This window comes from Electrophorus electricus, chromosome 12 (assembly GCF_041902795.1).
Source record: "Electrophorus electricus isolate QZ-2024a chromosome 12, ASM4190279v1, whole genome shotgun sequence".
In the NCBI taxonomy this organism is placed as follows: Eukaryota; Metazoa; Chordata; class Actinopteri; order Gymnotiformes; family Gymnotidae; genus Electrophorus; species Electrophorus electricus.
The window spans coordinates 23,189,318-23,216,133 of record NC_137508.1 but is presented as its reverse complement, the minus strand read 5'-3'; the positions used below and the strand labels follow the sequence as shown (position 1 = coordinate 23,216,133).

Sequence of the window (26,816 nt, the reverse complement as noted above, 5' to 3'; positions counted from 1 at the left end):
CCCGGAGTCAGAAGCACGGGAGAAAGAGGGACTTAAAGAATAGGTGTGAACTCAGTCTGCCGGCAAACATTATTCTTTATTCCAAAGGAAAAATGAAAGGGCAGTGGACTGTAAATTAATTATCAGCAACTGGAATATTTATGAGTGGAAATATTGTTTGCTTTGTGAGAATAAAGGACTGTATGAGGACCTTGAGCTAAGAGTGTGTGAGAAGAGCAGTATTGTAGAATTATATAAATGAGCAATCTAGCTTTTCAGAGTCAACAGTGAAAAGGAGATGGATTGTGAGTGTCTAGATACATCTAACTGTGTGTGTGTGTGTGTGTGTGCGTGCGTGTGCGTGTGTGTGTGTGTGTGTGTGTGTGTGTGTGTGTGTGTGTGTGTGTGTGTGTGTGTGTGTGTGCGCGTGTGTCTCTTTAAGTGGAGGCTGAGAGATCAGCTGGAGAGAGTAAACCCGAGGAAGACAAAGAGAGACAGGGGGAGAAGAAGGAGGATTCAGAGGATGGTGCTGGTAAGCTCTCTGCTCATCTTAGAGTAAAGCACCAGTACTCACCCCACACTCACCAGTACTCACCCCACACTCACCAGTACTCACCCCACTCACCAGTACTCACCCCACACTCAACAATACTCACCCCACACTCACTAGTACTCACCCCACACTCACCAATCCTCACCCCACACTCACCAGTACTCACCCCACACTCACCAGTATTCACCCCACACTCACCAGTACTCACCCCACACTCACCAGTACTACCCCAACACTGGCCGGTACTACCCCAACACTCGCCGGTACTACCCCAACACTGGTCTGTACTAACCCATTGCTCGCCTGTACTAACCCAACACTCACCGGTGCTACCCCAACACTCGCTGGTACTAACCCAACATTCATCGTTACTAACCCAACATTCACCTGTACTAACCCAACACTCACCAGTAGTAACCCATCATTCATCAGTACTAACCCAACATTCATTATTACTAACCCAACACTCATCGGTACTAACCAGTCATCAAAACTAACCCAACATTCATCAGTACTAACCCAACACTCATCAGTAATAACCCAACATTCATTATTACTAACCCAACATTCATCAGTAGTAACCCAACATTCATTATTACTAACCCAACATTCATCAGAACGAATCCAACACTCATCAGTACTAACCCAAAATTTATCAAAACTAACCCAAAATGTATCACATTTTTCACTGTTGACTCTGAAAAGCTAGATTGCTCATTTATATAATTCTACAATACTGGTCTTCTCACACACTCTTAGCTCAAGGTCCTCATACAGTGCTTTATTCTCACAAAGCAAACAATATTTCCACTCATAAATATTCCAGTTGCTGATGCATGTTGCATACATAACATTCATTATTACTAACCTAACATTCATCAGTACTAACCCAACACTCATCTGTACTAACCCAATGTGCATTATTACTAACCCCACATTCATCAGTACTAACCCAATCCTCATCAGTACTAACCCAACATTAATTAGAACTAACCCAACACTCATCAGTAGTAACTCAACATTCATTACCATTTGCTATGGAAGAGTCACCTCTTACGCTGCTTACGCTGCTACAGGGTAGCCAGTAGCACTCACTGTGTGTGTGTGTGTGTGTGTGTGTGTGTGTGTGTGTGTGTGTGTGTGTGTGTGTGTGTGTGTGTGTGTGTGTGTGTGTATAAGTGCTGAAGGCGTACGTGTTCTCCAACAGAGGATTCACACTAAGGCAGAGATATCCTCTCTCCATTCTGGAGCCAGGCTCAAATTTGTCTCTCTGCGCCATTATTAAAAATGATAACTGTAATCTCATCGCCTGCTGGCTATCCAATTTGAAGCGGCCGGTTTTGAATAGGATCATAAAAAAGGCACGGACTGTTGGGGTGTTGGCCTGTTTGAATTATGAATAAAACAGTTGGAGAACTAAGTAAGTTAGAATGGAGGAGGGGGAGGTTTTTTTTAAATTCTTTTAATTCCTTAATATGTCTTCCTCTCGTGGGGCCAGAGAGGGAGACGTGTACCGAGGAGAAGATACCGGCTGCTCATGCAGATCAGGCACAGACGGAGCAAGAGAGAGGTAGGGGCAATACCACTGCGTCAGGCCAGCCACATGGGTCTCTGTAAGACTGCCAGACATTCACCCAGGTCCAAAAGCCAGCCGGATACAAACCACGTCCACCGGCTGTGGGTCATCTTTAGAGTTTGCTGGTATACAAAAAATAAATCAAATAAGAGATATGGGTTAAAGCTTTAGACTGATAACAGATTTATAAATACACACAATTGATCATTGTCAGACATATAGCCTATACCTTCCCTACATTTGCATAATAATTAGTTTACACTGATTATGCAAATTAAGTTGTTTACATGTGTTTTTACTAATGCAAATATTTTTTTCAGTATGTGCACTGCTCACCCTACTTTCATGGGATTAAATGGTGAAACACTGAAATGTGGAAATCTAAACTGTAGATGTGCTCCAGTAAATTGAAAGATCTGTTTAAATCTGTTTTTGTGACTCTGACCTTAATGTGAATGACAACCTGATTAAGGGGCTTAGATTAAAGTTGCATTAATCAAAGTGTTTCCTTAAAGCATTTATAAATTGCTTTAAGGAAATTTTCAGTGTGCACCAAGCCTGTTTGGCCTGCAACCACATGTAAATAGATGTAGTTTTGCTGTGAGAAAGTGAGGGAAACAAGGGTGGAGCAGCCCCTCAGGGTGTATGTGAGGTGGAGCAGCCCCTCAGGGTGTAGGTGAGGTGGAGCAGCCCCTCAGGGTGTAGGTGAGGTGGAGCAGCCCCTCAGGGTGTATGTGAGGTGGAGCAGCCCCTCAGGGTGTAGGTGAGGTGGAGCAGCCCCTCAGGGTGTAGGTGAGGTGGAGCAGTTCGTCAGGGTGTAGGTGAGGTGGAGCAGCCCCTCAGGGTGTAGGTGAGGTGGAGCAGTTCGTCAGGGTGTAGGTGAGGTGGAGCAGCCCCTCAGGGTGTAGGTGAGGTGGAGCAGCCCCTCAGGGTGTAGGTGAGGTGGAGCAGTTCGTCAGGGTGTAGGTGAGGTGGAGCAGTTCGTCAGGGTGTAGGCCTGGCCTAAAGGTGCCACACTCGCCCACACACGTCAGGTCTAGTATCCTGACACAGTTCCCTGGCTCACCTTTGGCTTGGCGTCCTGCGTCCTGCGCTAGCTGTCTGTGTCGCCTGCAGTGCACATAGAATTGAGAACTCTGTCATCTGCTATATTTTTAACTGTGACGTATCCTGCTTTTTATTTGAGTTTATTTGAGTTTTATCGTCAATGGAGGACACTCTCAAAGTTCAAAGTTTATTTGTCACATACATAGTCATACACAATATAACTGACAGTGAAATGCCTCTGGTGACTGCTCTGCCCGTAGCCGAGGAGAGATACATAAAATATGCGGATTAGGGAAACGGATGCGCATTAATGAATAAATATTGTCCAAATAAATATTAATTGGAAAGGGATTGTAAGGATATGCACATATACAATAAAATTACAATTTACAATTTTTACAATTTTACAATTTTTTACAGTTTGTTATGATGTTATTGAGAGTCCCCACAGTTTATCAGTTGCCCTGATTCAAGGCCCGAATGGCCTGCGAGAAGAAGCTCCTCTTCAGTCTCTCTGTGTTGGTCTTCAGGGAGCGAAAGCGCCTCCCTGACCTCAACAAAGAGAAGATCTTATTGTTGGGATGGGTGGGGTCCTTCACAATCCTCCTGGCCTTGGTCTGGCACTGCTTGTAGTAGATGGTCTGCAGGTCAGGAAGTTCTGTATGAATGATGCGTTCTGCTGAACGCACCACCCTCTGGAATGCTTGTCTGTCCTGCTTGGTGCTGTTCCCAAACCAGGCTGTGATGTTCCCCGTGAGGATGCTCTCAGTAGTGCAGGTGTAGAAGTTCCGCAGTACCTTGGAGGGCAGTCTGAAGTCTCTTAGGCGTCTGAGGTGGTAAAGATGCTGACAAGCCTTCTTTGCCAGGGAGTTGGTATGGCGGGACCAGGACAGGTCCTGCGAGATGTGAACTCCAAGGTACCTGAAACTGTCTACTCTCTCCACCGTGGTTCCATTGATCCTCACGGGTTGGTAGTGCCGCTCCTGCTTCCTGCTACAGTCCACAATCAGCTCCTTTGTCTTGCTGACGTTCAGGAGATTATTTTCCTGGCACCAGTTCTCCAGGTGTTTAATCTCCTCCAGGTAGGCCCTCTCGTCGTTGCCAGAGATCAGGCCCATGATGACGGTATCGTCAGCAAACTTGATGATGGTGGTAAAGCTGGAAGTGGCCACGCAGTCGTAGCTGTACATTGAGTAGAGCAGGGGGCTTAGGACACAACCGTGAGGAGCTCCAGTGCTGAGGGTGAGGCTGGATGAGACACAGTTGCCCACCCGTACTGATTGTGGTCTGTCTGTTAGGAAGTTGGAGATCCAGTCACCCAGGGATGAATGCAGTCCTAGATCCTCCAACTTAGTAGTGAGTAGGGAGGGGATGATAGTGTTAAATGCTGAGCTGTAGTCGACAAACTGCATTTTAACATAATCACCCCTCCCTTTGTCCAGGTGGGTCAGTGTGGTGACGCAGATGTGCAATTGCATCATCAGTGGAGCGGTTGTGGCGGTATGCAAACTGCAGTGGGTACTCATTGCTGAAATCTTGGGTTAGGCTTGATGTTGTGAGACTTCATGTGTCATGAGTAAAAATCCTTTAGTGCAGGGATACTCACATCAGGGATGTACTATGTTACCCTATTGGAACAACACACACACATTCAGAGACATGTCGACACACACACACACACACACACACACACACTCAGAGACACACAGGCTTACCTGCACAGCCGTTTGTATGCCTTGGGGCCAGAATAAGTGCTTGGAAAGGTTTCATTCGTCTACTCTCTCCCTCTCTTCGTCGGTCTTGACCGTTTTTACTGATCGTTCTGTTTGTCTGCTGTAGTCGTGATGAAGATTTACCGAAGTCACTAGATATTTTCTTTTCCAGCAGAAAGTCTGAGGCATCCTGCACAAATCTCAAGACTCCTCTCAGTCTCAGACAGGAAGGCACATTTATTGTTTATTTAAGTGTTTGTTGACTTATTTATTTGTTTATTTGTCTTTTTTTTCTGCCTGAGGTTTGGGGCTCTTGGGTATCCCTATTTTTAACTTTTTACTAAGGTTATCATTGCGCTTTATATATCATGACTGTAAATCTGTTAACAGCTGAGGCTAAACATGAACATAAGGCAATGCCTGATTTCTTCTACGTATTTTTCTTTAGTACAACTCTAGAATAATAATTGGTTTGTGGTCCAGTGATCAAAAGATATTTAAATCTAAACATATATTAAAGTAGTATACTAAAGCACAAGTAAAGCGTGCAGTGTCTATGGTTGCAACACATCTGGCCTGTGACCCATGACGTCACTAAACTCTTAAGAGGCTTTGCCAGCCATTTCAGTCCCTGATTGTTTTGAAGGAGGTTCTTTTTCCATTCTCCTCGACCGCTTGACTGGATTAAGGAGATTAACTCAGCCAGAAAGTCCTCCCGCAACATGAAGCCTCGTCCCATGAATCTGCAAGCGTGTTCTTTTACACCAGAAGAGGTTGAATATGTGCCATTAAAGTTGTTTGGTGTGCTTAATGGCTGTTTATACCGGAAAGATGAGGGCAGAGAGCAGAGACAGACATGACCACGCTGTGACACCGTGTCTACTTTAATTCACACTTAGAGTGGTTTTTGTTTGTTTGTTTATTTCACACTTATCTCTTGCCATCATTTTGATTAAAGTTCATTTCTGTCTCATCTGGAGTAACACTACATTGCTAGCTTTTGACCTTTTTATTCTGAGTGTTAATAAGGGATTTTGAATCTGGTGATGGAGGCCTCATTTTTGTACTCTGGAGAAAAGGTTTCTGACAATAGAAGATTGCTTTCCACCCCACACACCACTGTGGAGATTGAGGCTAATTTTACATTTGTTGTAGTTATTATTGAATACATCAAAAAACTTTGACAAACTTTGCCAGCTCATAATGGGAGTTGTGACACTGTTCTGTCAGGCACAGCGTTTCTGCAAGACCTTTTCTGTATTCCACATCCAGGTATTTCTCAGAGACTTGACATTCCTGCGTTTATGCTTTTGACTAATATCAAATTTAAAAAACTAAAATATTTTTTAAAAGTCACTGCTGGGCATCATGTTCGTGTAGAAAATAAACCGTGTTGATTTCATTTTTGTTATTTATTAAAAAAGGGATGTCCATGGGCCTCCAGTGAATTGGGTGTACAATTAATTTTTTTAAATCTTAAGCGAATTCCGCAGCTGTCCAGGTGATGCTAACTCTGTAAACGGACTTGGGGGATTGGGGGAAGGGCTGTCTGCTGATTTATCATCGAATGCCCAAATTGAGAAGCCCTTGCATGTAGCCTAATTTTGATACATGTCTCTGTGGCCTTGGCTGTTGCACCTGGCTGCAGAAAAAGCAAAAAAGAAGAGACAGCAGTACACTTGGTGTTCCACAGCCATGACGCTGATCTATAGCCAGCACGGCACAGCAAGTTCGGCAAAATGGCCAACGCACAGAAAAAGCACATGAGTAAGGAGCACTTGTGCGGTGAGCAAAATTTTGTCGGCTCTTTTTCATAACAATTAATCTTTAAGCGTCGCATTCTCTCCTCTTGTTTATACTGTCTTTTATTCTGCATTTGTATCACTTTGAAAGCCAACCAGAAGAACAAAAACCTAGCAGATACTTTACCACCTTATCTATTTTAAAGGCCTTGAAACGGGTGCGTGCCAAGTCTTTCCTCGGTCCCTTGCTGGCTGGAGTTTTGGTGCTGCTGGAAGGCTGTTTCTGTGAGTCAATTTTGCCAAAAGTGTTTTGCAAGCGTGCGGGAGCCGGGCGAGACAAGACGGAGTTACGCAAACACCAATATTAAGCACACGAAGCTTTGCACCAGCAGGGTTTGTTTTTATATTGGCTCGTAAGTCCATGGTGTGACTGTTCACAGGATATAGATGTACATATGATAAAAATCCTGTGCTCGTCTACTGTTTTGATATTATTGCTCTATATTGCTTTCGGCCTTATGGTAAATGAGAAAACACAGGTCAGCGTAGCGGGAGCAGAGCCTGTGGCTATGGCTTCCCAGTCCTCACGGTGTCTATGTGCTTCCGGTCTGCAGGCTTCCTCATCGTTCCCTTCTGCTGGTTTTATTTCCCTGGATGAAATGATGACAGTTGTGCTTTGCATGCGTTCATCTCCCTCTCTGGGATCTGGTTGCTGGAGATCTGTGTCAAAACAGCATGTTTACCCAGCCTGCTCCCTGCTTAGCTATTCAGCCCGGCATCCCCTCATCTTGACCTGCTCTTTGTGCGGCGCTGAAGTGCCTTCTTCATTCATCCCGGGAGGGTTCTTTCTGATTGGCCGTCTAAGGCGCCAGCCCCCTCCCCTCGACCGTGTTTGCGTGCCGCAGCAGGATGCTGACGAGCGGCGGCAGTGGTGACCGTAAGCCCTCCGTTTGTGATTCTGTACGACTCGCCGCGACTCGGAACCTGGAGTGTGTTTGACTCACAGTGGCTCTCCAGAGGCAAGAGTTGGCTGAGTTTTTAAGCACGTACGCGGGAACCTTTGTGCAGCGTCTTGGTGAAACATGACCGGCTGTGGGGAGTGCGGAAACCTATGAAATAATGGGGAAGTGTGCTCATTCCTCAGCTGGCCAGCATCTATACCTAACGCAGAAGTGAAACTTAATCAAGAAATGCTTTTGTGAGACACCAGGAATATAAAACGCTCCCTTAATAATGAGCAATCTAGTTAATATAGCAGGAAGCTCTCGAAAAAAAGAATTTTTAATGAAGGGTTGACTATCAAAAGTGATGCCTTTTCTAATAAAATGACCCAGCGTGCATTGTGTGGACTTCCTGCTGAACATGGTCGTGATGAACACGCTCCCTCTCCACCTACAATAATGGAGCGCGTCTGTCTGCTGCTGATGGACATTAGACTTCAAACACACAGGCTGCTGTGGTCATTTGTGCTCTGAGAAGGGACTGAGCCGCCATTGTGTGTTCCGTCCATTACAGAGTCACCCGGGGGCCATGTGGCTCAGTTAGCATCAAAGCCGCCGGGGGGGTGCAGACGAGACAGCTCTCGCTCAAATAAGCTGGAAGGAACCTGTTTCTCTGAGAGCAGCTTTGAAGTTGAGCTTTTGATCAGCACCATATCCTTCCTGCTGCCCTGTCAGACAGAGGTTCGGCACATTCGAAGTGTTCGGTGCACACGTGAATACACTCAGACAAAAGAAAGCAGCAGTTCGTAAGGCAGGCGCTGTGTTTGTTTACAGGTAGAGCGGGTTTCGGCGTGCCGGATTATATCTTTCTCTCTCTTTTTTTTTTTTCCATCAAGCCCAGTGATAATACCCACAATGCAATGTTGTGTTTTGGAGGGTTCATTATATTTTTTCTTTTTATTTTACGCTGAGTTTTACATCCACTCTGTCTTTGTGTGTGTGTTTGTCTCGCCACAGATGGCGCTAAGTGTGTGGGCCTCCAGGACAATGAGAGCCAAGGTGGAATGGAGTCTATGGAGGTAGAGGGTGAGTCTACACCGCCGTCGCCGACGCTGGGCTCTTTCACCCAGTACAGTACGGTTCGCCAGGCATTTTTCTGAGCTAGGGCTTTCCCCGGGGCCGCCTGTGACCCCACATGCCTGTGAGCGAGCGCGGATTGGCTCAGCGGGGTAAAGCGCAGCACTGTTTCCCAACGACTGCCCTATAACACCCTGCGGAACCTCCCTCATCAGTCACTGCCGACTGGAGCACTGTGTCGGCCCCGTTTCCATCAGCTTTTTATTCAGATTTCAGTCTTTTTCTTGCCCTGATAATAACGTGTATGTGGGGAGAGAGAGGGTGAGAGGGGTCCAGACGTAAATGGGCCGAGACTTGGCCGAGAATACCCGCACAGCTGATCGGAACTCTCGTTATAACAATTCAGTCCCCCGCTATAAAACGCAGCTGAGCTACTGGAAGGGCGTATTCAGCGAATCTCGAAACAGACTGTTTTCTTTTAGAGTGCCAGCTTCCTCCCAGACTGTGATTCTTGACAGCTTGGCTATAAAGTAACACTTTTGGTCAATTTCTTTCACCTGGCATTTCCCCTTGTTTTCTATGCCCTGACCATGGTCCACCAGCTTTAAAGGTTTTCTCAGCAAACCCCAATTTGCATTTTGTTTTTCCTGCATTATCCAGTGTGACATTTCTCTCTTTAAATGCATGATCTCTCAGACAGTGTGGGCCTTGTAGATCTGGGAGCTTTCACAGAGTTCAGGTATAAGCACAGACCTCTGATTATGCTAAGTAATTCACTGAGTGCTAGGCCTAGCTGCCTCCGACATGGGTTTAGGAGGTATTTAGGTCATGCCAAAACTTGGTCTCCTTCACATCTATGCTGTTGCTTCCTCTGTCATTCTCTTTCACTTCACTCTCTGTCTCTCTGACTTGTACTTTGACTCTGCTCTGAGTCCCTCTTTGACTCTGACTCTCTCTTTGACTTTCTGCTCTCTTTGACTCTGACTCTCTCTTTGACTCTCTACTCTCTGACTCCCTCTTTGACCCTGACACTCTCTTTGACTCTCTTCTCTCTGTGAGTCCCTCTTTGACTCTGACTCTTTGACTCTGCTCTCTCTGTGAGTCCCTCTTTGACTCTGACTCTCTCTTTGACTTTGCTTTCTCTGTGACTACCTCTTTGACCCTGACACTCTCTTTGACTCTCTTCTCTCTGTGAGTCCCTCTTTGACTCTCTCTCTTTGACTCTGCTTTCTCTGTGACTCCCTCTTTGACTCTGACTCTCTCTTTGACTCTGTTCTCTCTGTGACTCCCTCTTTGACTCTGTCTCTTTGGCTCTGCCCTTTCTTTCAAGCTCCCACTTTTTTATCCCTTTGTCCTCACAAACACAAGTTTGTTTTAACCTGCAAATTGTGGCATTTTCCCCTCAGAAAGCATGAGTGTGAAGACTACAAAAGGGTGTTTCGTTTAACCTTTATATTACATTAATCTCACATTATGTATTTTCCTATTTTGATCCTATATCAAATGAACCAACAAGCCAGCTCTTTATTTTGTAAGGGATGTGAGTTTTATATGGAGTTTCCCCTGCCTTTAATGATGCTATGTACAAACTGCTACATGCTCCTTCTCTAGCATCTCAGTGCATTCGGTGTAACCCTGAAACCAGGTGACCCCGTGTTCGCTTGTTGTCCTACTTAAAGGGCTTTGTGCTTTCCTAACAATGCCCTGGCCACCCGCGTTTGACTGGAAGCTCTCTTCGCTTTTCAGATGGGCCAAGAGCCCCGCTGAAGTAGCTCGGCTTACAATGCCAGCTGAGCCAGGCGGGTCTTGTAAGGTTATGTAAATGCTCCCCACAGTGCAGGGCTGCTTTTTGCTCTGTAGGTTTACCCGCTCCAACTCCCTCTCCGTCTCCGTCTTCCTCTCCATTTCTTCCTCTCTATACCTCTTTCTCGCCGCTGCTCTCCACATTGCCTGTGGTGACAAAGGCGACCTGTAGACAAGGAGGTCAGTCAGCTTTCCACTGAAGAGAAGTCTAAAGAGGATGCGCCTGTCTGCTGCAGTATTTACACCACTCAACACCCCACCCCCCCACCACCGCCCAATAAGGAAAAAAATCTCGATTGCTTCTTAGTTCGGTAGGTTTTAATTGGCTTCAATTGTCCAAAGAAAAGAGAAAATGGGATTTAAAAAAGTCTCCTGCATAATCAAGAGTCTCCCAGATGCTTCTCTTCAAGAGTGGTGGGTTCGTTCATTGGAACTATTACTACTCCAGGTCCTACGACTCCTGAATATTTACACATGAAAATAAGGGTTTGCTCTTCATGGTTACCACTTCATTAACTCCAGTGGCCTGGCTCTTTCTTGAAGTCCGCCTGGAAGCATTTCACATGAATACGGTTGGCTCTGGGAATGGGGGGTTTAATAAGGGTTGAAGCATCAGCACCATCGACTGCATCTCAGAATTAGCATTTATTTCTTTTGATTTTTGGTTTCCAGCCTTCAGCAAGAGGTTGTCACTCTCTCTGGCCTTTTCTAAATCACTTTCTAAATCACGTTCTAAATAGAAAATCCCACTGTGCTTTAAAGTGAGTCTCAGCGATTGAAGCTGTCACTCCTGTTTACTCAATTCGCTAATCTATCTGCGCTGACAGGGCATGTGTTACGTGTCTTGTATGCGTTACATGCATCATATAGAAGTTGGGACTGGTTTAAACAGTCACAAAGGTTAACTTTGCTGACCTGAACGTAAAACATGAAAACGTGCGCTCGTGCTGAAACTACTGTTCAGAGGAACGCCAGCAGATGTACGTTTTGTATCCAGCGAGGGGTTAAATGCCGCATCTTGCTGGCGCGCCAAGATATCGAGCGGCTTCGTTCGATAGGCCTCTGATGGATCCGCGCGTGTGCGCATTTTGACCCCGGAGGCCTGCATCACCCGTTCGTCGTAGTGGAGCGCTTTTCGATTAACCCCCGAAGTCGCGTCTGAGAGGCTTCCCTGGGCTGGCCTGTCATGTTTCATCAGTTCAGCCATGCCAAGCCACGGCCCTCGGTGGGTAGTCGCGAGGGGGCGGGGTGGGGGGTGGGGGTCTGGTTTCTGGTTTCTGCTTTGTCTTTGATACTTGGCTTCAGGAAGCTGCTTAGTGCAGAGCACAAATGGGGCGGTTCATGGACGAGCTCCGATACTCGGGGAAAATGACGACGTACCAAAACATCACAGTCTCCAGCCTCATAAGTGTACCCAATGAAGTAGCCAAGTTGTAGCGTGCCTTTGAGCTCTTAGCCATAGCCTAAAGCTTACACTCACTCTACATTATACAGAGTACGTTAAACCTGTGTGTCATAGAATTTTGCTCCGTATCATCGTATTATCTTATCAAAGCCACTCTCAGCTGAAGAAATATAGGGGTGCACTGGTGGAACATCACACACACCGAGAGAGACCCAGATGCAGAGACACAGTGAAGAACCCTAGGTGGGTTATTTTTAGTAAAGACTTGAGAGTGAATATTCACAGAAAGTGGCCTTTAAGTGACAGACGCTGCTCTAGTGCGCTTCTGGCTGACTGATGCAGCACTTGACAGCCCTCGTGGACTTCACTTCCTCTTACGGTGGGTGGGGTCAGCTGAGTTGACTGAGGCTACGGGTCGGGCTTTACTCTGACCTGAACATTAATTCGCCCACAGGCGTGAGTGTGAGCTCGACCCTCAGATGCTGTACAGGGTGTTGAACCTGCACTGTCACTAACATTCGCCCAAGGCTGCATTGGCATGTTGATGTAATACCTATCGGATTTGTTGTCAGGGTTATTGTTCGCAACTCAGGGTGTACCATTTACAACCCTGATGGGTGAAAAGCCTGTGTGGAAGGGTCTATAATTGTCATGACGGCAGTGAATTGGTTAGTGGGCTTAAACATTTGTTCCATAAACTTAGCATTGAGAGCCCGAACAAAATGTTCTGATTCGTTGTCATCCAGAAAAGCCCTGTGCTATAAAAGCATTGGTGCAAATCCATATTTAAAGGTGATAATCCTTTAGGCTCAGTACAGATAATTGGATCTCACAGAGAGAATAAAGAGGGAAAAAACTTTGGCCTGAGGGGACGTGGTCCAGTCAGGTGTTCTGCTGTGGCACTGCAACCTGGGATTCAAAAGTGTTGTGGGAGGACCATCTGATCAGCCGGAAGATGAGTGCTCAGTAGCAAGGGCCCCACGGGTGCCTGAGCCTTCATGTCAGGAGTTCCATCATGTGAACCCATGTGGACCCACCGAGCATGCGCTCCTGCCGGGGCACAGTTCTCCACCACGGCAGGACCGGAGGAGTGAGTTGACTCTTGCCTTACTCGCGTCTCTGTTATTTGTGTGATGCTCTCAGTTTGTGCTGACTAACAGCTCATCCCCTGGTCGTGCGCCACCTTCTAAACGAGTGGGAAACGGCAGATCTAATTTTCTGCCTGTCTGAGTATGAATTTGACTCATGTCCCCGCCCATCCAGCCTGGTGAAAAAGGCCCTGAAGTGACTGGAGAGCACCAACCACATAAAAGAGGCTTTAACGAGCTTTCAAACTCTCATTATTGCAAAGTGCTTTTATTACAGGCGAGAATATTAAGTAGGGGGAAAAGGCCAATTTATTGAAGCTAAGTACTGCCGCTCAGTTGTCTGAAATCAGCCGGCTGTCACACGGCACCGGCTGAATTACTACAACAGGCTTCACAAAATTCGAGTAAATCGAGGTCATTTCCAAAGCACGTGCGTCAGAGATGCGGCTGTGGCGCGTTTGAGAATTTACGCCGTTCACAAGCCTCTTGGAGAGCGCGTGACGAGGATCGCAGCAGCAGCATTTAGCGCGTGGCGCTGTACACCATGCTTGTCTGCTGGATCATTTGTGACACTTTGAATCTCGTTTTTTTTTTTAATGAACTGAATGATCTTTGGACGCCATTCCTGTTACAGTCAGCCCCCTGAGAGAAATGATGTGGCATGCCAACAGCTGTTCGACTAGCTGTTGTTTAGTGTGAAGTTTAAACTTTTTTCCTACCTGGCTACTCCAAGAACCAGCACACCCAGAGCTTCCTGCTTCCTTGCAGACAACGCGGCTCCGTGGCGTTTTCTCCAACTCCTACCTTTCCAGAATCCCTCACCCTTTTCACAATATTCCTGTTCCTACAACATTTGTGCACCTTATGTCTTTTCCATTCATTTGTTTTACTGGTTTCTAATATTGTCTTAACTTTTATTTTTAGTTCAGTTCTTCACTCCGCCTTTCTATCGCACCACCACACAAGTTTGAACTTTACTGTGTTTTTTTTATTTTTTTATTTCCTGTTTTAAACTCAGCAACCCTCAGAGTGACTGGGAGCTCTGCTGACATTGTCGTTTTTTAATTCTCCCAGGCTGAGAGTAACTTTGCTCTCAACTCGCTGCTCCTACAAATCGCAAGCTATAAATGTACTTCTAAATCAACCTTATATTTATCTTTCACTCACACGCCTCATTATGGAGTGACCCGTTTCACACCCTTTCTGTACCGCCTCGGTCTTTTTCATACTCCCAGTCTCCCTTCACGCACGCTCTAGTCCATAAGTATTTGAACACTGCCTTTCCTCTGTCCTGACCAAACATAGATGCATTGAAAGAGTTAAAGTACCGCCCAAAGCACCAGTGCTTCTTGACTCAAATCTGTACACACTCCCTTTTTTGTTCCCGTAAAACATGCTGATTTCATTTGTGTTATCCAGAGCCTTCACTAAAAGCCGTGAAGGTCCTACTGGTGATCTAAACTCATGTTTCTTTAGATATGCTGTGTGCTGCTTCTCCAAATGATAGACCCTGCATTTGTCTGTGCAGGGGCCAAATAAGAGAGGCAGGCAATTATCTTCTATTGAGCGAAGCCTCGATGCGGCAGCTGGGTGTGGAGCTGCTGTGTCGATTTGGATTCTAGTCTTGTTGTGTTTTTCCAGTGCCGGGTTCATTGTGTTTTTTGATCAGTACTGCTTATTAGGCTGACAATTGGCAGAGAAAGAAAGAAGAAGAACTGTGTAAAAGCGAGAGAGAGAGAGAGAGGGAGAGAGAGAGAGGGCTGCAGAATGGAAGTCGACTCTCAAACGTTTCCTGAAACTTCAGCGGTAGCATTCATAAGTCGTCTGTTCATTTGGCAGAGAAACATCTGCACAGTGACGTAATAAAAACAGCTGTGCTGTTTCTAAGTATTGGCACAGTCGAGTGAAAGTTGCCCATTTAGCTTGTGCCCAGTAATAAGAAGGAAAAGAACATCTAAAAACATATTGTCTGAGTTTCAAAAAAGATCAGGTATAGACTGGACTGTCCAGCTTCTGTTGTAAAGATATGATTAATCTAGCACTGGAAAACTGTAGTATAAAAGAAGCTGAGGCTTTGGGAGTGTTACAAGGCTGTTGACCCTACATTAAGACAAGTTAAATGGATATTAAAATGGAAATGTAAACACTTCTGTATTGAATTGGGATTCATTTGATTCTACATATTTACTTATTAGGCAAATTATGAGCAATTCTAACTATTTGAAATTAAATATATGTTAAAATAAATCTGTTTTAATTCCCTTGTCCTATTATATTAAAAGGATTTGTTCAAACAAATGGCATTGCTTCAAAATGCTACAGTGAATTAGATCATTTATTTTTCAATGTCACTGTAAAGTAACCAAACTGTACGTATCAGATTGGCTTTGTGTTTGAGTGCCAGGCAGCGTCTGCATGGACCTTGTGTTTGGGTGGCCATGCTGGTAACATCCTTCTGCTCCTTAATGTTGGACAGTTAGTGTTCATAGGCTCTGCAGGAAAGGACCGTTCTACATCTTACAGTTATAAACCCTTTAATTATAACAACATTCAATGCATTTAGCAAACATTCTTATCCAGAGCGACATACAATGTTCAGACATCTTACAGAGGTAGGTGAGTGTTATGAGTCTTGCCCCAGGACTCTTATTGTTGTAGCATAGCACACTTACCCAGACGGGGATTGAAGCCCAGTCCCCTGGGGCATTTTTACCCACTACGCCATACCAGGCACTATAACAGTACTGTAACGAGAGGAAATTACCACCCTGTACCATTACTGTCCCATTAGATGTCAATTTTGGTATTTTCCATACTTTTTCAAAAGTTATTTTTCTCCTTTCAGAGAGGAGATGGTTTTGTGGGGCATACGTGGAGCTTTTTTCTCACATTAAGTTTTGTCATCTTACGAGAACACTGCTTTTGGTTTTGGTTTTAGCAAATCAGTTATACTGTGATAGTCATCACTTCAGACATTGACATCACCTCTGAATCTCACTGCTTAAATTAGTGTGTGAGTGAAGAGGATCTATTTCACATGAGAAGCACCAAACTCTAAACACAACAGATGAGTCTTTCAGTAAAGGTTCTAAGGGTATGTTCTGCTTACGTTCTCTCTGTCTGTGATACGCTGCTACTAACTGACTAGTAATTAATTGAACTTTAGCATAAATTTATGGCTGTTTTGTTTAATATGTATTGTTGCTTTGTGTTATAGGTGATCTAGATGGAGACAAAAACATTGCATTGGCTGAGGATACTGACATGAGCAAAGGTGGGAAGTGTGTGTTTCTGTGTGTGTGTGTTTTTACAGTGAAGGCAAAGCTCGTCCTTTTTACATGCTATTTCTATTTCTGGTTCTAATTATTCCCTGACGTTGGAGTCATCGTTGGGGTAAACATTCCCTCCATTTGCCACCAGGCGGGAGAGGACGAGAGGCATGGCTGAGGGTTGAGGGAGGTTGTGGGAGTCCACCGTCTTGCTCCAACCTGCCTGAAGGCTCCGAGTCCAAACAGGACTGTCGGCATGACAACTACCTGCTCTGAATTCAGAGCAGCGCTGTCCAAGGCAGCGCCCGTGAAGGTTCCCCCTTGCGGAGCCGACTTGTCCCGCAGAGGTGTGAGCGTGTGCGCGCAGGTGTGTGCCCGGCAGCCTCAAAGCGTGCGCGGATGTTCTCAGGATGAGACCTGCCATTTCCAAGACCCAGGAGCAGGAGGAAAATGTCCTGTACTTCTGGACGAGTGACTCAGCGCTGGGGTCGAGTGAGCGGCTCGGCCACACACAACCCTCCTCCTCCTCCTCCTCCTCCTCCTCCTCTTCCTCAGATGAAGGCATTCTTCATCCCCAGCCTGTCTCACGTGGCCCCTGCATATGTTTGGGGTCATTGTCCTCAGTGCTGGCAGGCTATGGTGTACACGTGGGGCTTCAGAGCTGCTCACAGCGAGTCACTGGCCGGGGAAGGAGAGAGAGTGAAGTTCCCCCTCAGATACACTCCATCTGTGTAGACAGTGAACATCTGGGGAAAATACTGCCTTAGACTTGTGGTTCATGGTCAGAATATAGCACAAATCGTCTGGCATACTTGGCTAACTAATGCAGAGGATTTGATGGCTGCAGATGTGTGCAGAGGATTTGATGGCTGCAGATGGCTGTGTGTGTGTGCATGTGTTTGTGTATGCATGTGCGTGTGAGCGCATGCATTTGTGTGTGTGCGCGCGCGCGTGTGTGTGTGTGTGTGCGTGTGTGTGTGTGTGAAACGTATGGTGCTCATTCAGGAAAAGACCACACTTCTCCAACAGAAATGATCTGCACCGTTCCAGTGGATACCCTAATGCACACTATGAATACAGTTAATGTTCTGTGAATTCTGTATAGGCAGACAGCAAGACAATAAAACTGTGCTCCTCAACAGGAAGCTTTCATTGTTAGAGTATACAGATCAGGGCCTTTCGGTACTCTCACTGCAGGTTTTAGTGCAGTCCTAGCTCTCTAACACTTTTAACACTTTAAAACACTCAAATGTCCAGTACGCAATTATTCAGGATACGGTTTGGGAATTTGCAGTGCAGGGTTATTAATCTTGGGAATTTACAAAACAAATGCTCTTAATATGTGGGACCTTCAGGCAAATGGTTTTGCCCCGTAGAGTCTTTGTTTAAAACTATGTGTTTTGAACTTATTTTACTTGAATGATGGCTATTCTCTATATTGCATTGGTGGTAATCCAGCCTGGAAAAGCTTCACTTCGTCTGGTTATGTAAGCAAACCAAAACCAGACAGCAATCCAAAAAAAAAAAAAAATGAATGAAAAAAAAAAAACACCACAATGACAACAAGAAGCGCTGACAAAACAGAAGTGTGAAGATCTAGAAAACTGCTTATGCAGTTAGAAGAACATCTCTGAGAGCATCGAAGAGAGAACAAAAAGCAATGATAACATTATTGATTTTACAACAATTCCTGGAAGATGTGTTCTCTGAATGTACCCGTTACCCTTCTTGACACTGTGCAGTCAAAATTCTGCAATGAAAGCTGTGAAATACCATTCATTTCTTGTTTCCAATCTAAACAATGCTTTAATGCTTGGGACACAAAAGATTGATAGAACGATGAAAACCTTAACTGCTTTAGCCATGATGACTCCAGGATCTTATTCTGTTAATACAGTATATGGCCAGGAGTATATGGACACCTGACTGTCACACCTGTGCCAGCTAAACATCCCATCCCATAACCCTGGGCATTAATATGGAGTCCCTCCCCCCACACTCTTTGTAGATATTACAGCCTCCTCTGTTCTGCGAAGGTTTTCCACAATAGGCTGGAGTGTGTTGAATGGAATTTGTGCCCATTCAGTCAAAAGACCATTTGTGAGGTGTTGCACTGATGTTGGACGAGAAGCCCTGGCTTGCAACTGCCGTTCCAGTTCATCATAAAAGTGTTCTGTAGGGTTGAAGTCAGTTCTGCACAGTTCTGTGCAGGCCACTGGAGTTCCAACACTCCAAACTTGTCACATGATGTCATTATGGACCTCGCTTTGTGCACAAGGACACAATCATGTGGAAGCAGGAAAGGGCCTTCCTCAAACTGTTTCCAAAAAGTCGGAAGCATATAATTGGCTAAAATGTGGTTGTATGCCATAGCAATAACATTAGTCTTCAGTGGAGCAGGTGGTTTTAGCCCAAACCTTGAAAAACAGACCCCCAGACCCTGAGGAACTGCCAAACCTTACTGTTGGAACTGTTTATTCGTGCTGGTGGTGTTCTCCTGGCATCAGCCAAACCCAGATACACCCATCAGACTGTCAGATAGTGAAGTGTAATTCATCACTCCACAGAACGCGTTCCCACTGCTCTTAGAGTCCAGTGGTGGTGTGCTTTACATCGCTCCCGGCTGTGCTTGGCATTCTGTATAGTGATGTTAGGCTCGTGTGCAGCTACTCAGCCATGGAAACCCATTTCATGAAGCACCTGACACAGTTCTTGTGCTGATGTTGTTTCCAGAAGTAGTCTGGAACTCTGTACTGAGTGATGCAACAGAAGATGGGGGATGTTTATACAGTTCAGCTCCCGGCGGCCCTTCTCCATGAGTTTGCATGGTCTACCGCTTCGTTGCTGAAGTTTTGGTGCACATAGGCGCTTCCATTTCTCAATAATAGCACCTATAGCTGACTAGGACGGATCCAGCAGGGTAGAAATATCATGAACCGGATTGGGGAAAAGGTGGAATCCTATGAGAGTGTCATCTTTAAGGTCACTGTACTCTTCAGTACAACCCATTCTACTGCCAGTATTTGTCTATGAAGACCGCATGGCTATGACTGTACTCCAATTAATACACCTGTTTTCAATAAGTGTGGCTGAAACTCTCGAACTCAGAAATTAGGAGGTGTGTCCACATACTTTTGTCCATATTGTATACGTCTTATGTGCAACCTGCTAAACTCTGGGTGCCATGGAGGTTGTTAAGTGAATTTGATCTGAAACAGAGACCAGGATTTGGTACAATTGTAGTATTTGCTTCTACTCATTAAGAAATTGTTAGCAAGCATCTCTCTAGAATCTGTGCATGTCTGTGTTGGCTAATTTCTTTATTTTTGCACTCATATTAGACCTGTATGTAGGAGTCATGTTTATTTTGAACTAATAGGACCCTTCAGAAAATGAGTAAATAAGTCTCTATTTTTCGTTTTATTCTGTATGATTGCATGTTAAAGCGAAGTGAAGAGGAGCGTTCTGTGTGAGCTCGGGCTGTCCTGGGCCTATAGCCCTCGGCCTCTTCAGCATTGCCTTTTAAAAGGAAACGCTCAGTAGCCACCGTGATGTTTCACCGACTGCTTTCTCCCCTCTCGTTCTCCTGCTCAGCTCTAGTAGTGCACTGTTAAATTTCTTCTTCTCTCTCTCTCCCTTTCTCCCTGCAGTTGAAACACAGTGCCAGAATGTGAAGCCTCAAGAACCAAACCAAGCAGCTCAGACAGACAGCAGTGATTCCAAAGGTAACACTGCAGCAATACAAGTTTAAAAATATAAATTGACCAAAAAATAATAATTTTTTAAAATTCAGTAATGATAAAAACCACTATCCCTATAACACTGCCTGCCCCCCCCCCCCCCCCCCCAAAAAAAAGTTACACTTTAATATGTTCTCATGGCATTGTTTCAGCAAACCTATACAACGTCACAACATTTATTTCTGTCCAAAGTTGCGTAAATGTTTGGGCTGAGATCTTGGGAAAGTCAAACCACTCCGTGAAGTGTTCTCCGGCACATCCGAAAGACTTTCAGTGGGGTTAATGACTGTGCAGTGGTCAGTTCATGGAGAAAGTGATTCCCCGTGCTCCCTGAACCACTCTCTCACTGTTTGAGGCTGATAAATATTGGCATTGTCCTCCTGGAATATGCTTATGTCATCAAAAAATACAGTGATGGTGTAACCTGGTCAGTCAGTACAATGAGGTACTCAGCTGACTTCATTTTATTGCCACATAACATATTAATCACTTCAGTAATGGATAAATATCAATTATTAAGAGAATTACATTTCTCTTAGGTATTTGCTTATTTAAAAATTAGAGCCATGCCGAGTGGTGCCAACAGAACCGGATTTCTTGCCCTCTCGTTTTGAGCACATCTGTCACCGTTGCATAAGCATAGCGTGGCCGTGTTGATGAATCAGCTACCTGCAGTGCAGGGGTGAGTCTCCTGTCCCTCCTGCAGCCAGGACATAAGCAGATAGTGGGCAGGACCATTCCAGAGTGCACGGTAGGAGACAATCAGGCGTACTGGTGCAGGCTAGCAGTCGAAGAGCAGGCTTGCTGCGTCATTTTTTGCAGAAAAATGTCATGTTTGTAGAAAGAAGACTTTAACCCACCATTAGCAACCCAGGAAGTTTAGGAGTGTTTGCTAGTGTTGCCTGTTTTTTTTTTTAATTATTAACTCCCTCTTTGTCATCTGCAAGCTCTTATTCCAAACTATAGCCACATATCCTTCATGAATCTTGTAGGAGTGTGTTCAGAAATGATTAAATATACCACAGTTTTCCAACTATGATCTGTGGAGTTATTTTCCTACTGGAACATATAGTGCACAGGGACACGGAGAGTTACAACACTGGGTCTGAAGTTTTTATCTGCTGCATGAATGTTGGTGTGTAGGACATTTTCAGGCATGTTGCTGTTCTGTTACAGCTCCTGCAAATTTATGAAGGTCGGTGATCTTTTGGCTTATTTTATTTTGCTCCTTCCAACAGTGAGAGTCCATTCGGTGCACTCGTTCTTGTATTTCATTAGGTGCTTGTTTAGAAGTGTCAGAGCATTGTTTTGCTACTGTAATGTTTGAATCCCAACTCTGGTGTGTTGGTTGAGGATACTTCTTCCTGTTTACCTTTGTTTATTTGTTTTGAACTGTCTTTCAGATGGCGCAATGGATAAGAGCGAGCCAAAAAAGGCATGAGACGACAATCAGCCTCATAGGTACACACACCGGTAAACTGTGTGAAGGCGTATGTCAACCCCCCCGCCCCCCGCCCATACCACACAGTGGAGTCCCCCACAAACCCAGGAAGAGGAAGCCCCACCTGTTTACTCCTTCCTCTTCTTCCTTCCTGTCTTTATTTCCTCTTGGTTGGGTTAACTCTTAATCACAAATATATATGAAAACAGAGAAACATATCAAAGATGATTATATAGGGTTCTAAAATTGCTGCTTCATCACTTCCTCTCTGCTATGTCATTCTGGTGCTGGATTTGACTGGTTTAAATGTATGAATACTAAAGGCTATCGGGGCCTGTAAATCATCCCTCGCCAAAAATCTGCTCTCCATTGATTACTGCTTTAGATCGCACCAGTTTTGAATTTAGAACGCAGCACCTGCACATCAGTGACAAATACAACTGATTTTTTTTTTTTTTTCTCAAGTGATGTGTCAGTACGAGTGATCACGTTTGCATCTGACCGTGTGTATGGACTGAACTTGGATAATAGGAGACACGTTTTTAGTTCCAGGGCCATATGTGATGTTAATGTTGTGCATTCTGAAATGTGTTTTTCGTTAGACAAATTCTATATGTGCAGAATGTTTAATTTCCATGCCAGCTGTAGAGGAGCCTGAGTGAGCTTTTCAACAAGCTTTGTTTAAAGAGAATAAGAAGAGTATAATATAGTTATCATTGGTAGGTATATTTTTATTCTGGTTCAGATCCAAGTATCATTCCTTCTTGCAATATACCATCATTATGCTTTTGCACCCAGACAGGTTCACATTTTTGCAGCATTCAGCTCCAAACACTTTGCCACGCTAGAACACCTTGATTACAGCTCCTTTTGCTTCTAGATTTTCTGCATCTATGTGGGCGCCCCAGGTATGAGTGGGTGCCCCAGGTTTGAGTGGGTGCCCCAGGTTTGCGTGGGTGCCCCAGGTTTGAGTGGGGCCCCAGGTTTGAGTGGGTGCCCCAGGTTTGAGCGGATGCCCCAGGTTTGAGCGGGTGCCCCAGGTTTGCGTGGGACCCCAGGTTTGAGTGGGTGCCCCAGGTTTGCGTGGGTGCCCCAGGTTTGAGTGGGGCCCCAGGTTTGAGTGGGACCCCAGGTTTCAGTGGGTGCCCCAGGTTTCAGTGGGGCCCCAGGTTTCAGTGGGTGCCCCAGGTTTGCGTGGGTGCCCCAGGTTTCAGTGGGTGCCCCAGGTTTGCGTGGGTGCCCCAGGTTTGAGTGGGTGCCCCAGGTTTGCGTGGGGCCCCAGGTTTGAGTGGGTGCCCCAGGTTTGAGTGGGGCCCCAGGTTTGAGTGGGTGCCCCAGGTTTGAGTGGGTGCCCCAGGTTTGAGTGGGGCCCCAGCATTCCCTCTGCTCGTGCCGGTTCAAAAGCAGACATCGTCTCTTGTCACATTGCTGATCTGTTTGATGGAGTTTGTTAACAGATCGGGTTTCTCTGCATTTTCCCCAGTGCATGACAGCATCCCCCCCCTTTTTTTTTTTAAACTGGAATGCTCTCTCACACTATCGCTCAGTATGTTTCACTAGACAATGCCCATACTCCAAAAATATGCCTTATTTGGCCTGACACGTACTACATAATCACAAAATGGTGATGGTGAAACATGCAAATTCTATGTGTTGCTTTGAATGAATTAAATAATATAAGGTGATGAGTGGTATAGTGATATATTTAAAAAAAAAATCCTTGTATGATTTCTTGCATTCAAGATCTTTGGTTGATAAGGTAAAAATCTATATTTCATTCATTCTGTTGATTAGTCTTTTTTCATGGTGCCATGCTGATATAAAATGAACTTATGCCTTCATGATTTGATGTTTGCTTTGCTATACAACTACGAATAAAGTTTCAAAAAGTTCTTTCCATGGCTGAGTGGCGTTTCTGTGTAGTTTTGTTTGTGCAGTCTGAAAACTAGCTAGACACAATGTTCACAGTCCTTATGTTGTATTAAAATCCCTCACCATCAGTCCCTCGTGGTAACACTAGCTCTGCCTCACTCTTATGCAGTTCTGGGTTATTTGTATAGCGATGTTCACAGCAGAGAGTGTCATGAAACAGATAAACTCTGAATGAGCAATACCAAGGCCAGGAGTGGCAGGACAAATCTCCCAGAGCAGAGATGGCAGCAGAAGAAGACCTTGAGAGGAGCCAAGAACTTTTGTTTGGTGCCAAGGTGCCGACTTTCCTTAAACCCGTGTTGTCGAAGCTTATTCCATTTTTTTTCCCCTTGTTGGCGAGTCCTTGTGAGTGCATCTGCAGTACAGAACGGAAGGCCCTCGTTCAAGCATTGGGCAGTCATAAGTTCTATATCAGTAATATATCCGTTTTCACACATAAACAAACACCTGCACTAATGAGCAGACTGCATTAACTGCAGACCTTCTGCTACACTCACTACACTCACTACTAATCACATGAGGCTACCACTGGTTTCTTTCAGAATGAGAATGGATTGGCCACAGGGCCATGTGGGATGAATGTTCTCGTACTAAAAGTCTTTTTGTTGTCTTTGTCTTTTTGTGAGTCTGATGTGCTGTCCCTGGGTCAGTCGGTGTCATAAACGAACCCTCGATTCTTTTCATCAATGCATTGCTTCTGCAGGGGGCACAGCCATCTTTCCAGACCATAAGGACCAAAGACGACGCTGGGAGCCATTTAACAACAACAACAACAAAAAAAAAAAAACCCACTCTATATTCAGTGTGTGGTGCCATCAGAAAATCACGTTAGCGACGATGCCTGGTATTGTATATGCAGGGGAGCTCTTTTTTTGTGAAACAGGCAGGCTGAGCTTGATTCTCACAGCTGAGAAGCCAGGACAGACTTCTAGAAAAAGTACCTCTCTGGGAGATTAAGATTCATTGTCCGCTTTTACGCTTTGATCTCTGTAGTATTGTCTTCTGTGGGAGAAAGAGGAGCAAGCTAAAGATTTGCAGGCTGCAACAACACACAGTTATCTCCAGCTAACGAAGGCCAGGTTTCTTAAAAGAAAAAACCCTGCAGAGAAGCCAAAAATAGAAAAGATGGAAGCCATCCTTCTATGGCACAGTCTGCATGGGTGAAATTTACATAAACGGCATTAAAGGAGACAGATGCATGCAAATGCATGACACAGATGAAAGTGAGACGCTAGTAACCCATGCCAAAAGATGTTTACATTTTGGGCTCTTTGACTTTATCCATATTGAAAAAGGCACAAAGGTAGTTCACATGTGTGTTATCTAATGTTTATAGCCCAGTAAAATAGGAGATCACGACTGAATGCTTACGAGTTCCAAAAGGCCTGGATTAACTTTACAAAAGTAAAATATAAATGCAAATATACTGGTATTAGATTTTGTCCATAGCAGTTTCTGTGGGTGCCTGACTTTGAGGGCCAGATCGAACTGATAAACAGCACTGACAGTTTTATATGGTCCTATTTGCTCATTTTTAGCAAGGGCTTGTTTGTGCTTGTGCTCTGTGTGTGTGTGTGTGTGTGTGTGTGTGTGTGTGTGTGTGTGTGTGTGTGTGTGTGTGTGTGTGTGTGTGTGTGTGTGCGTGCGTGTGTGTGGCACCATGGGAGAGGAATCGATTGCCTTCACACTCGAGTGGTCCCCCACTCTCTTCATTTTAACTCATTCTCTCAATCCCTTTCCTCCTCTCTCCCACTGCTCCCCTCCTATGCTTCGTCTCCCAGCTTTCTAATCACTCGCTCTCACTTGTCAGTCTTTACTGGGGTTCACTTTCTTAATTCAGGACTCTCTCTCTCTCTCTCTCTCTCTTCTCTGTATGATGAAAATATCTTTGGTGAAAAATAAAACAACACTTTAGTGGATTAATGCCAGCACAGACAATAAATGCATGTAAAAGCTGAAATATAAATTCGGTTACATGCCATTTTGCTAGCATTTGTTTTTTATTTATACTGTCTTTTCAAGCAGGCAGATGTCCACAGGGCAAAGCACAATCCCATTTATATGAGAGTGGATGAAAGGGAAACAGCGACTGCGAAAGAAAGAGATTTGAATTGCAGTGTGCTACTGCCCCCTTCTGACGGCATTCAAGCATAGCATGTTCTGTGCATCAGCAGAATATGTATTTTCCTGTCCCTGAACTCATTTTATCTCTGTTTACAATATTCCACTATTGATACCCCTACACAAAATATGTTATGTGGAAAGCATTCTGCTAAATACTGGTGCCTTTACATCAGCTGTACATAGGAGAGAGAGAGAGAGAGAGAGAGAGAGAGAGAGAGAGAGAGAGAGAGAGAGCGAGCAGACCAAGAACAGGTGAAGCAGGCCAGTCACTGGGATGGAGGTATACAGGTAAAATAATGTTATATAAAATCAATTTATATATATATATATATATATATATATATATATATATATATATATATATATATATATATTATATGTGGATTGGTGAACAGTCTTACATTACATTACTGTGCTAACAACCAGGACCTGAATGCGAATGAGGCTTAAGGTTCTCATTATGGTCTTCAGGTGACCCAAAGGGCTCCTGCAGATCTGCAGTACCTTGTCTTAGCGCAACAACAGCACGAGCATGACAAAACATCCCACACTGGCTGTTCTCAGAGAAACAAAGAGAAACCAGTCCTCGCAAACTTCTACTTCACTGCAATAGAAACAGTACAGCCATGTGACCTGCCTTCAATCAGTGATACACACCCCATCCACTGTCACAGTAAAGCCCTGTCCGTTACTCGAGAGACGGCCCATCCCTGCCACACACCTTGCTCTCACAAGCATGCTGGCATGTGGTGTTGCACTATTACAGCATGGGACACCCCTTTCTTACTGCAACACCCACTGTGGCCAGTTGACTGTAATAACGCAGCTCCTTTCCATCCATATTTGCCCACACCTTTACGTATCTGCTGCTTTTGTTGTTTTGTTTGTTATCATGTATGCAAAATGTGTAGCCTGTAGTAATATTCTTCAGATACAGGGCAGAGTCAGTTTACAACAGCTGTTCAAGCAAAGTGATTGTTTTTTTTAATGGTGCATTGCAGTGCTTTGACTGTTCCTAAAACATTGCTTCCTTCTGGACTGAGACTGATGTAATTCCTGGGGTCTCTAGGAATCCCTCCAATTTAGGGATCACAGCCCCAGGTGCCCTTGTCAATGCTGGGTGAGAACAGATTTGTCAAACTGGTGAGAATGACTTGTAAAGAAACATAAGTATCCTGGACCTTTCCTCGAGTACACTTTAAAGTAGGTTGTAGGGGATCCGAGTCGAGCTGAGAATGTGGACAGATGTGACTCAATTAGGGCCTCGCTGGAGGAGGCGAAACCAGCAGTAGGAAAGAAGCAGTATGAAGGATCCTGGGGCTGTTCGCCACCTGCACAGTATGAAGGAGCCCGGGGCTGTTCGCCACCTGTGCAGTATGAAACAGCC

General features: G+C 44.9%; 1 protein-coding gene across 12 annotated transcripts in view; it reads left to right on the top strand.

Annotated features, from left to right (window-relative positions):
* The window catches only part of macrod2 (mono-ADP ribosylhydrolase 2), a 486,124-nt gene extending 462,852 nt beyond the window's left edge, over window positions 1-23,272 (top strand). For 6 of the 12 annotated variants that reach the window (XM_081724945.1, XM_081724943.1, XM_035531410.2 and 3 more), the window contains 6 exons: window positions 422-511; window positions 2,031-2,102; window positions 8,568-8,636; window positions 16,141-16,197; window positions 19,843-19,917; window positions 21,336-23,272. In XM_081724945.1, the coding sequence (XP_081581071.1) occupies window positions 422-511; window positions 2,031-2,102; window positions 8,568-8,636; window positions 16,141-16,197; window positions 19,843-19,917; window positions 21,336-21,373 (401 nt within the window). In that variant the 3' untranslated portion in view covers window positions 21,374-23,272. The remainder of the gene's footprint in view (window positions 1-421; window positions 512-2,030; window positions 2,103-8,567; window positions 8,637-16,140; window positions 16,198-19,842; window positions 19,918-21,335) is intronic. The other 6 variants (XR_014126642.1, XR_014126641.1, XR_014126639.1 and 3 more) reach the window with 6 other exon arrangements.
* Window positions 23,273-26,816: the final 3,544 nt, after the last annotated feature.